A 13,210-nucleotide genomic window follows, 5' to 3' on the forward strand; every position below is an offset into this window, starting at 1 on the left:
AGTTCATTAATAATAAAAATGTTTAATGTCGTTGAAAGGAACAGATTTTGCCTCGTGCTGCAATTTCGTCAATTTGAAAAGTGCGCGTTTTACCAAAAGATTTTTCAAATTTTATTTGATTCGCTTTGCCTGATATATATAAGGTTTAATAAAATTTAAATTCTTCGATATTAGTAGCGGCTGCCATACAGATTTTTTCAACAGTATAAGGTCCATCTGAAATAATAAAACGAGGTATAATTTAAAAAGTTTCCCAACAGTTTCATCGTCGTCATTTTAATCGTAAGACATCCATTACTGTACTTCAACTTGCTAATCCCCTGTGTCATATTTCTTACTTTTACGGATGTTATAATTTGATTTTGCAGAGTAAATAATAAATAAACATTGTACTATGTACTAATGTAATTTAAATAAACACGCTTTAAGAATACATCGATGTTCAGCAGAAGTCACCGTATTCGTTATTCAAGTCACAAGTTACAAAACCTTTTGAACTACAGCAAATTATTGACACAGTATTGCAGTCGATATGATCGACATTTCACAGCTAGATACCTATCTAAATCTATTTATTTAACTCTTTGTTATGAGTAAGAAAAGGACCAATATTTAGCCACTTCCGCACATGCAGTGATAGTCGTGCAATAAAATGCACCGCCCGCCAGCCCGCTGATAAATGCGTATGCGGCAAACAATGCGAATCACACAACCGCCACCGCCAAATTACTCAACACGTGTTTCACCCCTCCACGGGGCATCTTCAGGAGTTATGTTACACCGATTAGTGCCAAACACAGAGCCTGATTTCATTAAACCGTTAAAACTTTTGTTATGAATCAATAAAGTGAAAGAAATTAAAACATATATATGTTTAGTATCTATAGTACGATATGCTTTTATATCCAATGATGAACAGAAGTACCTAGTCATAAATTCTGTTACTGGATGTTTACATATATTTAAAAAAAATATATTAATTTGAATTTCGAATTTCCATCGACGCATGGTCCCGCCGTTTAAAAGCGTGCGTTAAAGCTAAGAGTGGACCACTTTAAATAACTAGTAGTAGTACATAATCACATATGAAACTTAAAATTATAATTATTTTTTTTAGAAATTATCGGATATCTTCTTTGTAACAGAACTTATGGCTAGACTAGGTGTATAGATAAAACATTATAATGACAACAAAGTCTGCTTAAAATTATGTGAAGATTTTGTCATTTATTAATTCCGGTGAAAGAAACCATGTTAAGAAACTATTGTATACTGTGATTAAAAATCTAAACAAAACAAATCAAAACGATATATCGCCAATTAAACTACCAATGTAAGTAAATCTAAAAACTTACCCAAGTCAAACCATTGCGTTTTTGGTATTCCGCGTTCTTGTCTGGCCGATGCAATAGCCTCTCTTATCGCAAACGGTACAACGACACCCATACACGTGGCTGGCTCACCAGTGGCTACGGTTAATTCAAACATGAGCATGCTATTAACCCAAATTAAAAAAATCAACGTGACCACAATACTGGCCAAAAAATTAGAATTAAATTGCACTCAGACTGATACTAGTAGGGTGCACAATTCAGATTAGATAATCAATTATTACAAGAAAATTAAAATAAAATTATAAATTGATATCGTTTGTATTGGACCAGCGAGAAATCAAGACGGATCTTGGAGGCTCCGAAAGAATGAGTTGAGACTTTAGTACACACAGCCAAATATCATTGGCGAATATAAATCTCAACGAATACGCTGGCTTGGTCACTTGGAGCGAAAGGGATCGGATCGGAGCGTGAAGGTAGCGTACCTGGAAAAACCGAGGGGTCGAAGACCAGTGGGCAGACCCAGGTAACGCTGGATCGATCGCGTTGAGGCAGACTTGCGCGAATTGAATGTCAACCAATGGCAGACGATAGCGCAAGATAGAGGAAAGTGGAAGTCTCTCGCTTTGGAGGCCAAGACCTACTTTGGGTCACTGAGTCAGCGGAGTAAGTAAGTAAGTATCGTTTGTATTTGGATAAAATGTGCACGGAGAGATATTTTAAATGGTAACAGTTACGAATAAATGCTAAAGCATCTCTGTAGAATCTATAATGATAAGAATATTAGGAAATTTGTGAAGGTGACCTCCAAAACACTATTAAGTTTGTTATGGATTCTCAGATCAGTTTGAAACCGTCGTGACTTGCAATTGAAGGATGTTATCATAAAGCAGATTATTTCATTTTAATTGCCATAAAATCAGGCTCTTCTGGTATTCTTATGCTTTTATTTAGAGTCTCTGCATTAGTTTTTTTTTTACTTTAAAATCCCTATCGAAATTTCGTAATTAATTATCAAATAAATAAGCGTTGTGATAATCTAAAATGGTTACCTTTGGATCCAAGTATAGCATCAAGACTATAAGATCTTTTCCTAAAATATATTCTAAAGTCTTGCGGGATATCTCTTGCTTGCGGCACCCAATAATCCCAAGTGCGGTTCGTGAGTAGTTCTCCTGTGTCCGGATTGTACACTAGATTCTCAGTCGTCCAATATCCAAGACCCATAATGAAAGCTCCTTCGACCTGCATGATTTACATAACTCTTATAACATTCATAATTTAAAATTTACTCCCAAGAGTTTATGAAGGATACAGAGATTCAAATCTAACGTTACATGAAGAATTTAGCATACAATTATTGAAAAAAGATTTAATATATTTGTCGGGTAAGTATTTGGTAATAAAAACTTAAGATGAAACATTTAAGACATTTACTTGCTATGAAACTTATTAAATTAAAATAGAGAAATGAATGCGGACAGGTACTTGGCAACGAATTTATATTCTGCTTTGGAAACTACGCTTGACAATCTTTTTCATTAAAGACCTACACCTGGTGTATTAATATAGAAAATTTTAATTTATTTTATTCACGAAACCGTAAATAAAAAATATTCATCTATTTTCAATAATATGGAGAATGCACAAACAGGCGTCCAAAAAAAAAATTAAAAATTAAAAAAATGTATAGTTAAAGGTAAACTGCTAATAGCAATTGCAATTTTTAATCGATAACTTACCTGACCAATATCGATTTCCGGACTGACACTCTGTCCAACATCTTCAAGTAAATCAATTCTAAGAAGTTCCCACTGTCCAGTCAAAATATCCACTTCTACTTCAGCGACCGTAGCTCCATATATGTTGTACATTTGTAGGTCTGCTTTGTTAACTTGTACATGAGTCTGTAGATCGACATCCGCTGCAAATGCAGCTTGGATCAATGCTACCCACGTGGGATTATTCATTTGGGCTCTAATGGGTTCCAATTTTGCTAGGAATGCTTCACAACATTTTCGTACACCAAGACCGACATACTGCGATGTCAAACTACCGCCAGAAATGGTGGCATTTGGTGCGACAATAGTATTGTTAGCTTTTATCTGAATCATCGATATTGGTATTTTGAGCAAGTATGCACAGATCTGAACGGCTTTAGTATTGATCCCTTGACCCATTTCAATTCCACTATGGGTTAGTGAGACAGTGCCATCGTCGCGATACACCGTCATGTTGATGTCCAAGTAGAAAGTACCCACGGGAACCCACTTCATGAACGCGACTCTCAACCCACGTTTCATCCAGCGATTTTCTCTATTGAACTGCTCGACTGCCTTTTTGCGTTCCGTGTACTCAGAATTTTTTGTTAACGTATTCAATATCTCTGTCATATCAGTTTGTACTTCAGGATCTAAATTTGCTTGTCTAACCTGAATAGGATCTAAAGAAAGCTCGTAGCTTATACGCTCAATAATCCATTCCGTCATTGCTATAGATTCCAATGTACCTGTTTAAAAGAACTAAAGATATAGAAGAATTTAAAAGTGCAAATAAGACCTTACATTATAGCAACCGAATTTGCCAAGGTTCAACAATCTCACGTAACATAGATCGGAAGCAGTATCGAGGTGGACGCGGTCTCGGCCCAGCTCTTCACTGGGCACGGGGGGTTCTCTGAGTACCTTCATAGGTTTAAGCTCAAGGAGGACCCCTCGTGCTTCTGTGAACCGGGTGTGGACCAGACCGTGATCCACCTTGTGGCCCGGTGTCCCGCATTCGGGGGACTCCGGTTCGGATTCGAGTGCCGGTCTGGCGTTCAAGTCAGGGAGGAGGCAATACCCTCCCTGATAGGCGAAAAGGAAACAAGACATCAATTCCTCGCTTGTTGTAGGGAAATAGTCAAAAACGCCATACAAAAAAACAAAACCTAAACATGCAACAAGATACGTGATAAAATGTGGTAAAAAGAAAAAACTCAAATGTGATATATTATATTATAGATAATAAGTAAATAATGTAAAATAAAAATGCAAAATAAAATAATGTAATAAGAAATGAGGAATAAAAGTAGAACAGAGCAATAGAGAAAGATAGAAGAAATGTAGTATGAAAGAGAGATAATAGACTGAAAGAGAATGTAGTATGAAAGAAGAGTAAGAAAATAAAAATCTCATGTGAAAAATTAAATTGTTAACCAAGTCCTTGTTCCACAATAAATAGGGGTACGAGAGGCCCCCAATAGCGGGGGTCATAAAAAAAAAACATAGATCGGGATGTTAAACACGTTTCGAGTGTCTCTTAGCCTTGGCGACGATAAACTAGGAGATCACTCCATCTTCATTCAAGCCTTGTTCAAAAATTCCTGCTGGAGCACTCGAAATATTAGGAGTTTTAAGAAGAGTTTTTTCATCATGTCAGTAGACACCATTGCCAGGCTTCTCCCAGAAAATCGCCACGATGCTTGTCTTACTCTGATCGTACTCAGCATTCCCGAGATCACGCTTATGTCGACGGTCTATCTAGTGGTTAGAGTACTTTCTCCTTCTTCTTTTTAGCCGCTGGATGACCTCTGCAAGACATAGACTTTCCCCAAAGATCGCCACGATGACTGGTACTGCGCTACCCGCATCCAGGGACTTCCCGCGACTCTAGCTATGTCGTCGGTACACTTAGTGAAGGGTCTACCCTAGCCATGTCTATCGGCTCGTGGTCGCCACGCGAGAACCTTTCACAGTGCCTTATGAAGTTATAATTATCAATGTTACGAACAGCATCGCTGATGACACAAAATCTGATTCTATTCCCGCGACTATTGCACATTTTATTCTACCTTTTCCTTTCCAATTATACTTTTTTATCGTACGTTTCTCATCAAATTTTAAATATAGTGTTAAAACAGACTAAAGAAGAATGGATTTATATGTGAATCATGTCACGAAAATTCATGTAAAAATACCAAATCTTACCCGGGGACCGACACCAAGTGTTGGAGGCGGTATCCGTTGTTGTATTGTAACATCTGTAGTTGATTCGAGCTTTCCTGTAGCAATTGTTGTAGACGTCCGGTGTGAGTACTAACAAAGGTTCGTTGACAACGTACCCGTGGTCGTCGTACAGACCGTAGTCCAAGTATTGCACGACGCCTTGTTCGTTTACACCGACCTTTAATTATGAAGAGAACTTTCTAGAATAATTATTAATGGTTTGCTTTGCACAATGTGTTCAAATTTTTAAACATGAAGATAATTCAAAGACATTTCCGAAAGTATGCTTCGCTTAAACAAGGAGATATTTAAAAATACTTTATATTTAGTTGGTTTCTTTAGTTTTTTCGAAAATGTTCATATAAAAACTATTGATTGATATTGACAAATTCTGGGCATTGACATTGATATCAAAATTTTTTATAAAAAAATCTTTTTACTAATTATCTTTAACATACTTATACGTTGCTATATACGTTGTCTATTAGGTTTGTTGACGACGAGACGATACTAAAAGTCAGTGTTAAAAATAATAAAATGTTGTCAAGGACTAAAATTACCAACAAAGATATTTAAATCACTGTGTAAATCCCTGATCCGATATATTGGTCATATAAATTGCAAGTTATACACATTTCGGCGTAAACAGCTTTTGTTGAGAAAAATATGGTAGAAGTCAAATAGCATTATTGTGTTTTCAACTTCGGAATCAACTATGTACCGAAGACGAAGTAAACGATTTTGTAGATTTAAATGCATAAAACTGATTATTTGTCAAAGCCTATTTAATTCTGGAAAAACTACCTGCCGAAACACTTGCATACATTAAATTGTCATTTGTTATAAAGGAAGAAGAGCAACGAAGAATGTCCACCAAAAGGTAAAAAGAAGGCCTTCTTGAGATTGGCGGAAGACGCGCGGTGCCGGCCACTTCCAACCGGTTTGGAAATCTAATGGATTCAGGCATTATGCGGAACTCCATCCTAAGTAAGAAAACCAATATATAGTTACTTCCGTCGATGCAGTAGTAGTCGTGCAATAAAGTACATCGTCCGCCAGCCCGCACTAATCGGTGTAACATTACTCCTGAAGATGCCCCGTGGAGGAGTGAAACACGTGTTGAGTGGTTTAATGGTGATAATTGTGTAATTCGCATTGTTTGCCGCATACGCATTTATCAGCGGGCTGGCGGGCAGTGCACTTTATTGCACGACTACCACTGCATGTGCGGAAGTACCTATATATTGGTCCTTTTCTTACAGAGTACTTGAAACTTGAAATCTATAGCGGTGTACTTCCGGCTGAAGTGATGATGATAGGATTGTTGAGGTCAATTGTAAATACGATATATATGTTAACTTTCATTGGTACCTCTTTTTTAAACAGTTAAACAAACATTTTATGTATTGTTTAACTTATATGGGGTCTCTGTGACTCTAAGATAGTACTCTGGTGAGCAGCGATTCCCCCGGACCCTAACTCAGAACTTCCTATTACCATCCGATATCCCACGCGTTTTTCAGTTGTTTTTCTTGGAAAGCACATCGGATTTTTACACAGTCTTTCAGGCAGCTTACTCGTCAAAGAAAACTCTAATACAAACATATTATCTCTTACTTTGCTTGCTCATTAATTTGCTATAAGTCGTCTGCTGTGTTTATATGTTTAAATTCAAAACAATTAGTTTTAGAAAAAATGGAAATGTGTTACGTCTTCTGTCAGAGATTTCCAATTCATAAAATAAATAAATAAACGTACCTCAAATGTGCTAGAGCTCGGCAGCCTCTTTCCTACTGCTCTCATATTGGTGGTAAGGGACTGAATGAACCGGCAAGGGCGGTTCAGCTTATAGGCGACCAGATTGCAAGCAACACCGACTTGCAGCGCCCGAGTGATTTTGTACCCATAAGCACCGCCGATACGACGCACGTGGACATCTATTCTGTTAACAATTTCAATAAACATGGTAACTTTTTGATGGAACTCGGTGTCCACTGATTTTTCTACCGGATAAAATATATTTTTTGAATTTTTAAAGCACGAAGCTAGTAAAAGCTATGACAAATTGAAAGAACTTTTGATCACTGGAAAGATAGATGTACGATGACCATTATGCCGCAACTCCGTGTGTTGGTCTGATCAAGTCTGAACTACATTCGATATCACAGTAGCTGAAGCTATACACAACAAGACAAGGCGTACTGCGGTGCCTGGTCAACGTATATTTCAAGATCATTTCACAAAATGCGAAAAAAATCTGATGCAATTTATAGTCTAAATTATTTTAAGAATGGAACCTATATAATGCTCCCTCCCTGTCAGGGTCTTGGTAACTAAGGTCGAGGGCATATTTGAAAGCTTGTACATTTCTCTATACCGCCGGATTTGGTCGTAGTCGAGCTTGTGTCAATTGAACGGATATCGCCTCGATGAAGACACTGAAAAATTATCTGGGCTAAAGCCCACTCGATATACTTTCAAAATTCTGATTTGAATGTGTCCGAGAGGTTTGAAATTTGAGTGTGTGTGTTTTTGTTTGTGCGTATGATCTAATAATAGCGAGTGATTTTGATCACTTGATATTATTAGATCATATGATTGTATTAATCGACTCTAAAGTGTTTGTGACTGTTAAGTCTAAAACCTTTGTCGCTGTTACTTGAACCTGCATATTTTATCGCCCATATCCTCGCGAGTCCCGATCGACGACATGGTTTAAATGGGGAGTGAACGATCGTCTTGTTGACAGACGATGGCTTTGAATAATGCCTAAACGATTATGGATTTTTTTATATTATTTCCGAAGGTTAATATATAACTTTATCAATATCAGCATTCCGAAAAACCGTTCTGTATGGAACAGTCAGGTAGTTTAAGTCATACAACAGTATTTCATTTTAATTTCGATAAAGAACCTATCTACTCCTAATGTTATTGAATCCTGAACTATTTTTATATATTCTATTGTGATAATTTCAAGTAATTAAATATATGAACTCACTTATTCTGCTGTAAGTTCAAGGCACGTGAAGTCGCTACCTGTAGTCCGTCCATCCACTGGGTCGCCGAGTGCACCTCCAGACCCTCCTCCGTGGGTCGAGTAACACAAACAAGTGTCTCCATACAAAAGTGATATTGCCCATATATAGTGTTGGAACCTTTTATTACTTTTGTAACATCAACACCTCTGTCTGTCTGTGGTATGTCTAAAAACAGCGTGGTTCTACTGGCATCGTTTTTCGCTATTTTTATATCGAGAAGAGGTTTTCTCACGTTACGGTATTTGACTGTGACCAATTTGGCCGCTCTGTCGGCTATTTGTCTGGTTTTGGCGACGACTATTGCAATTGGTTGATTGTAATATTTAACTTTACCATTGCAGAGTAGCTCTTCAACGTTTGGACTCAGCAGAGCTCCAGCCGGAGTAAAAGAGTTTACGCCTGGTATATCTTTGGCCGTATAAAAAGCTACCACTCCTGGTTCTTTCTACAAAAAAAAATATATTATGATTACAACAAATTTTTATATACAGGGTGATTGATCAGAGATATGAAAGCTTTAAAATGTATAGCACATTTGCAGTCATTTAATGTATATTACACATTATCCAAAAATCAATAAATTCAGGAATAATATAGGAAGAAATGCGTTTTTAAAATTCCGATTTTTACATATTACAATTATTTAGTGTTTGTTGTCTCTCGCATTTCAATAGAAAAATCTTTCCGGTGATTACTTTATACAGGTAGAAGATACTGATTGTACTGGTGAAACTTTTACACCTATAACCTCTGATCCTGTATAAAAATGATACAATTAGAAATGTAAAAAGTGTAAATTTAAAAGAAACACTCAAATAGACGGGCTAGAAATTTCATATGAGCTTACTTCAGGTCCAGTTTTTTTAATGGAAAAATGGAATTTATCATACATATTCATGCACTCGTATTTATTGAAGAATTATTTGTGTAAAGGTAAACAGGTCGTATGGGAAATCTACGAGAGAAGCCCAACACAGAAGCATAGCAGGAGTCGTCGTCTTATGGTCGAAATAATACTGATGTTGACAAATACGTTTTCAATATCACTTAGTGAAACTGTAATTGGAACAGTCTACATTCTATAGCCATGAATTTAACTCGAGTCTTTTTACTGTCTTTTACTTCAGACTAAATACAAACTTATTAGAAAGAAAGCAACAGATCAAAGGAACTTACAATGGCTTTAGTAGAATCCACGACTTCAATATCTCCTACTGCAACAGTGCTCAGCACGAATGAAGCAAATACCTCGTGAGGTAGTGGAGGTATATCCTCTGCATATTCTGCCTCTCCAGCACATTGGATCTGCAAATCACAAACTATACGTAAACACTAACAAGCTAATTAGATAGTACGATATAGTAACCTTATATATAGATCTATCTAGAGCATAAGACAGAAGATTCTGGATGCAAGCTACTTCAAACTATACTCATAGAGAGACCTATATCCAACTATGAACTTCCTATAGCTGAAATGATGATGTGCATATGAGGGATGGCAGTAATTGGCAGTGAACACGCCAAATAGCTCGAAAAATAGATAGTCACTAAGATTTTATGATTCAGGAATGGAGACCACTAATCAGAAAATTCCGAGTAGAATGTCCACCTACAGGGGAGACAGACGACCTTGGTAACGTCGTCGGAAGACGCTTTTAGGAATGTCTGACGAAGGATGTCCAGCTGTGGATATATATTATGACCGAAAAGCTGATTAAATGCTTATAACCTAGAATAAAACTGTCACTTCTCGTATAATCAGTAAAGAATCTAACTAATTTTCCTTCTATTTATTACGCTTGCTGTCTTTTTTGTTTTTATTATCTAGGTTAGACTGATTTATTCTAAGTCATTTGGTCACACGGTTTGTCAATGATACAACTATGATTATAAAATTAACTTTTTCAAGTAGCTTTTCGTCTCGTTTTGTAACAAAACTTTTATAGATGAATTACGTTCGCAAAGAAGGATCGAACGAAACATTTTACCTATAATTATTTATCGTAAAAATTAATTTAAATTATATACTAACTAATATAACTATGAGTTAGCATATAAGTCCACTTCGAAGTATGAATGTGGAGTACCTTTCTTGATATCTATTTCTTATAACATTGCTTCTGGTTACAGATTGCATGGCAAATTGTTTCTACGTAACCAAATTCCCTACACGATATGCATGTAACAAATCTCTTGTAAGCTGGCGGACTATTATTCCAACAGACACGAAAAATTGCATTACATAATGCAGTTGAAACAACTTCGTAAAATGTTTTGCCAAAATTATAACGGATGAGTTAAAAAAAAGGGACTTATTATTGTGTATCTTACCAGTGCTTCCACTTTCTGAATGGGTTGATTAAGCGGCCATAAAGCAGGGTTTGTGTCGAATATCTGCCGCCCATCGGACACTGGCCGGGTTTCCTTCAGTCGTTTTGCACCAGAACGATATCGTGGTCGCAGAATGTTTTGAGGACATAGTATAAGGAGACCCTAAAATGTTAAAAACGGTGCTTTAAAGGGGTGAATGTATGAGTCATTGACTTCAGCGGAAAGTATAGGGCTTTTATTACAATAATCTCTTGGAAAGTTTTTTAAACAAGATCTACTAAGATAACCATACCTTGTAAAACAGCGCCAGGGCCAATTGTCGCCTGTATGCTGCCGATGGTTCAGGTGGATTTTCCTCCACTATCAACTCTGAGTTCAGCACTCGCAGCGCAGTCTGTAGTGTTTCGTTCGTAAACAGTGGCTTTCCGACCAAAAACCTTTCCGTCTTCGTTGCCCGGATAAAATTTGGCGACAACCCACCGTACACTATCCTGGTCTCGTGTACAATATTGTTTTCACCTTTGTAGAGGAACCCGGCGTTTACGATCGCGTGAACGTTTTGTGCCCTCGGCATTATCTAGTAAAGAAGTTCAAATTAACATAAGTTTTTAAAGCTTCTGTCATGAACTTGTGTAATGTTTTTTGTTGTTTTAGAGCAAATTATGAAAGATTTATGATACTCGAAGAGTTTGCTGGTTTGGAATGAAAGCAAAATATTATTTAAGTCATGGGCTACAAACCTTTAGCTTTACAAGAAAAAGAATATCAACAACATGTAGAACAAAATGACCAAAATGGACTTTATTTATGCTGATCTAGTTAAGTAGTCTAAAGAGGCTGAATGAAGGCTGTGGTGACAATAATGATGCTGATGATAATTAAAATTAATGTTTGAAATGCACATGCACATGCATATGCATGCAACAATCACGCATTGTAATACGATATTGTGACGTTACAAACACAGTTTAAAAGTAATAAAAATTTGGAATTAGAATCATAAATAAGTTCAAATAGTACAAATGTATGTAAAGTAAAATAATAAAAATATGTAAAACAAAAATTGTAACCAACCTTAAATGTAATGACTTTATAATGCTTAGACAGTGGTGGCAAAAGTACGTTCAAAATAACTTTCCCCTTCATGTTTTCGGTTAGAAATTGTTGCATGGTCACAATTTTTCTCTGGCCGACATTATTCACTGCAAAAACAACGATGTGTCTGAATCTATTTACATCCATTGCGGCTGTCCACATATTATAGGCCCAATTAAGATCAAGACTCGACTCTTGCTGAAACTATAAGAATTTATCGTCTGTGGCATTGGGCGGGCAGATAGTGCTATCGAAGGTTCTCGAGTGGCGACAAGAGGCGGTAGACACGAAGTGGATAGGGCCTCCATTATATGGACTGACGACATAGTTAAGATCGAGGGAAGTCGCTGAATACAGGCGGCGCAAGACCGACCATCGTGGCGATCTTTGATGGAGGTCTATGCCATGCAGCAGCCATCGATCGGCTAAAAGGAAAGAAAGAAAAACGTACCTGACTATGTAAAAAGTGTAAACGGAAGATTTCGACTTTTACAACCAACCTGTATTCAGATATAAACAGGTTGATTGTAAAAAGATGTATAAGCTAAATATATATGAGTGATCGTTTTAATATTTTACTTTAATTAATTCATTCTGTTAAATTACGATGGATCAATAATTTTTGATAGTACAAAGTCTACAGTGATAGATAGTAGAAAAAAATATTTGAATATGTGATTTTTCGATGGGATTTACCATATAAAGTATAATTTATTAATTGACAGCAAATGCGCTGTAAAGGTCCGGTAATAATGGTTCAGTATGAAACCATGAAATACCTCTCAAGGTGTGAAGGTATTTCTTCACCGATGAAATACCTTCATACCTTGAGAATTTATCGAAGCTGTACAGTTTATTACAAACGTACTCACAGATAGTCAACTGAGCACCAACCGTCACGAACAGTAGAAACACGTCCGAGGGGAATTCCCGGTGCTCGTGTTTGATCATTAGGTTACCAGCGATAGTCCCCAACTATAAAAAGCGAATTAGCAGATAATATCAATTTAGCAGATTTCTCATTTTCCCTGCTTTGTCTGGAGCACAGACGTTACTATTTTATTGCTCTTTCTCTTTTCTTTCATAAGTAAGAAAAGGACCAATATTTAGCCACTTTCACCCATGCAGTGGTAGTCGTACAACAAAGTGCACCGCCCGCCAGCCCACTGATAAATGCGTATGCGGCAAACAATGCGAATTACACAACTGCCACGGTCAAATCACTGTTTCACACCTCCAGGGGGCATCTTCAGGAGTTATGTTACACCGCACGCACCACTGCATGTGCGGAAGTGGCTAAATATTGGTCATTTTCTTACTTAGGATGGACTTCCGCAAGGTAACGCCTGATTCCGTTAAATACTTTTCTTTCCTCGCAAATTCTTTCCTCTTTTCCTCGCATCCTTCAAAAAATCTTCCAT

At 37.0% G+C, this 13,210-nt stretch overlaps 1 protein-coding gene across 1 annotated transcript in view; it reads right to left on the reverse strand.

Moving 5' to 3' along the window:
* Positions 1-36: 36 nt before the first annotated feature.
* The window catches only part of LOC137928618 (aldehyde oxidase 1-like), a 28,528-nt gene continuing 15,354 nt past the window's right edge, over positions 37-13,210 (reverse strand). Inside the window, exons 6-17 of the mRNA XM_068771525.1 lie at positions 12,662-12,764; positions 11,769-11,896; positions 10,987-11,271; positions 10,695-10,856; positions 9,538-9,666; positions 8,322-8,806; positions 7,079-7,262; positions 5,303-5,498; positions 3,077-3,843; positions 2,387-2,579; positions 1,356-1,469; positions 37-216 (exon numbers count right to left, since the gene is read on the reverse strand). Coding sequence (XP_068627626.1) covers positions 146-216; positions 1,356-1,469; positions 2,387-2,579; positions 3,077-3,843; positions 5,303-5,498; positions 7,079-7,262; positions 8,322-8,806; positions 9,538-9,666; positions 10,695-10,856; positions 10,987-11,271; positions 11,769-11,896; positions 12,662-12,764 — 2,817 coding nt within the window. The 3' untranslated portion in view covers positions 37-145. The remainder of the gene's footprint in view (positions 217-1,355; positions 1,470-2,386; positions 2,580-3,076; positions 3,844-5,302; positions 5,499-7,078; positions 7,263-8,321; positions 8,807-9,537; positions 9,667-10,694; positions 10,857-10,986; positions 11,272-11,768; positions 11,897-12,661; positions 12,765-13,210) is intronic.

The sequence above is a fragment of the Battus philenor genome, unplaced genomic scaffold (genome assembly GCF_028537555.1).
Source record: "Battus philenor isolate CCGP_79_NKW_IND1 unplaced genomic scaffold, ilBatPhil1.0.hap1 SCAF_11, whole genome shotgun sequence".
Classification (NCBI taxonomy): Eukaryota; Metazoa; Arthropoda; class Insecta; order Lepidoptera; family Papilionidae; genus Battus; species Battus philenor.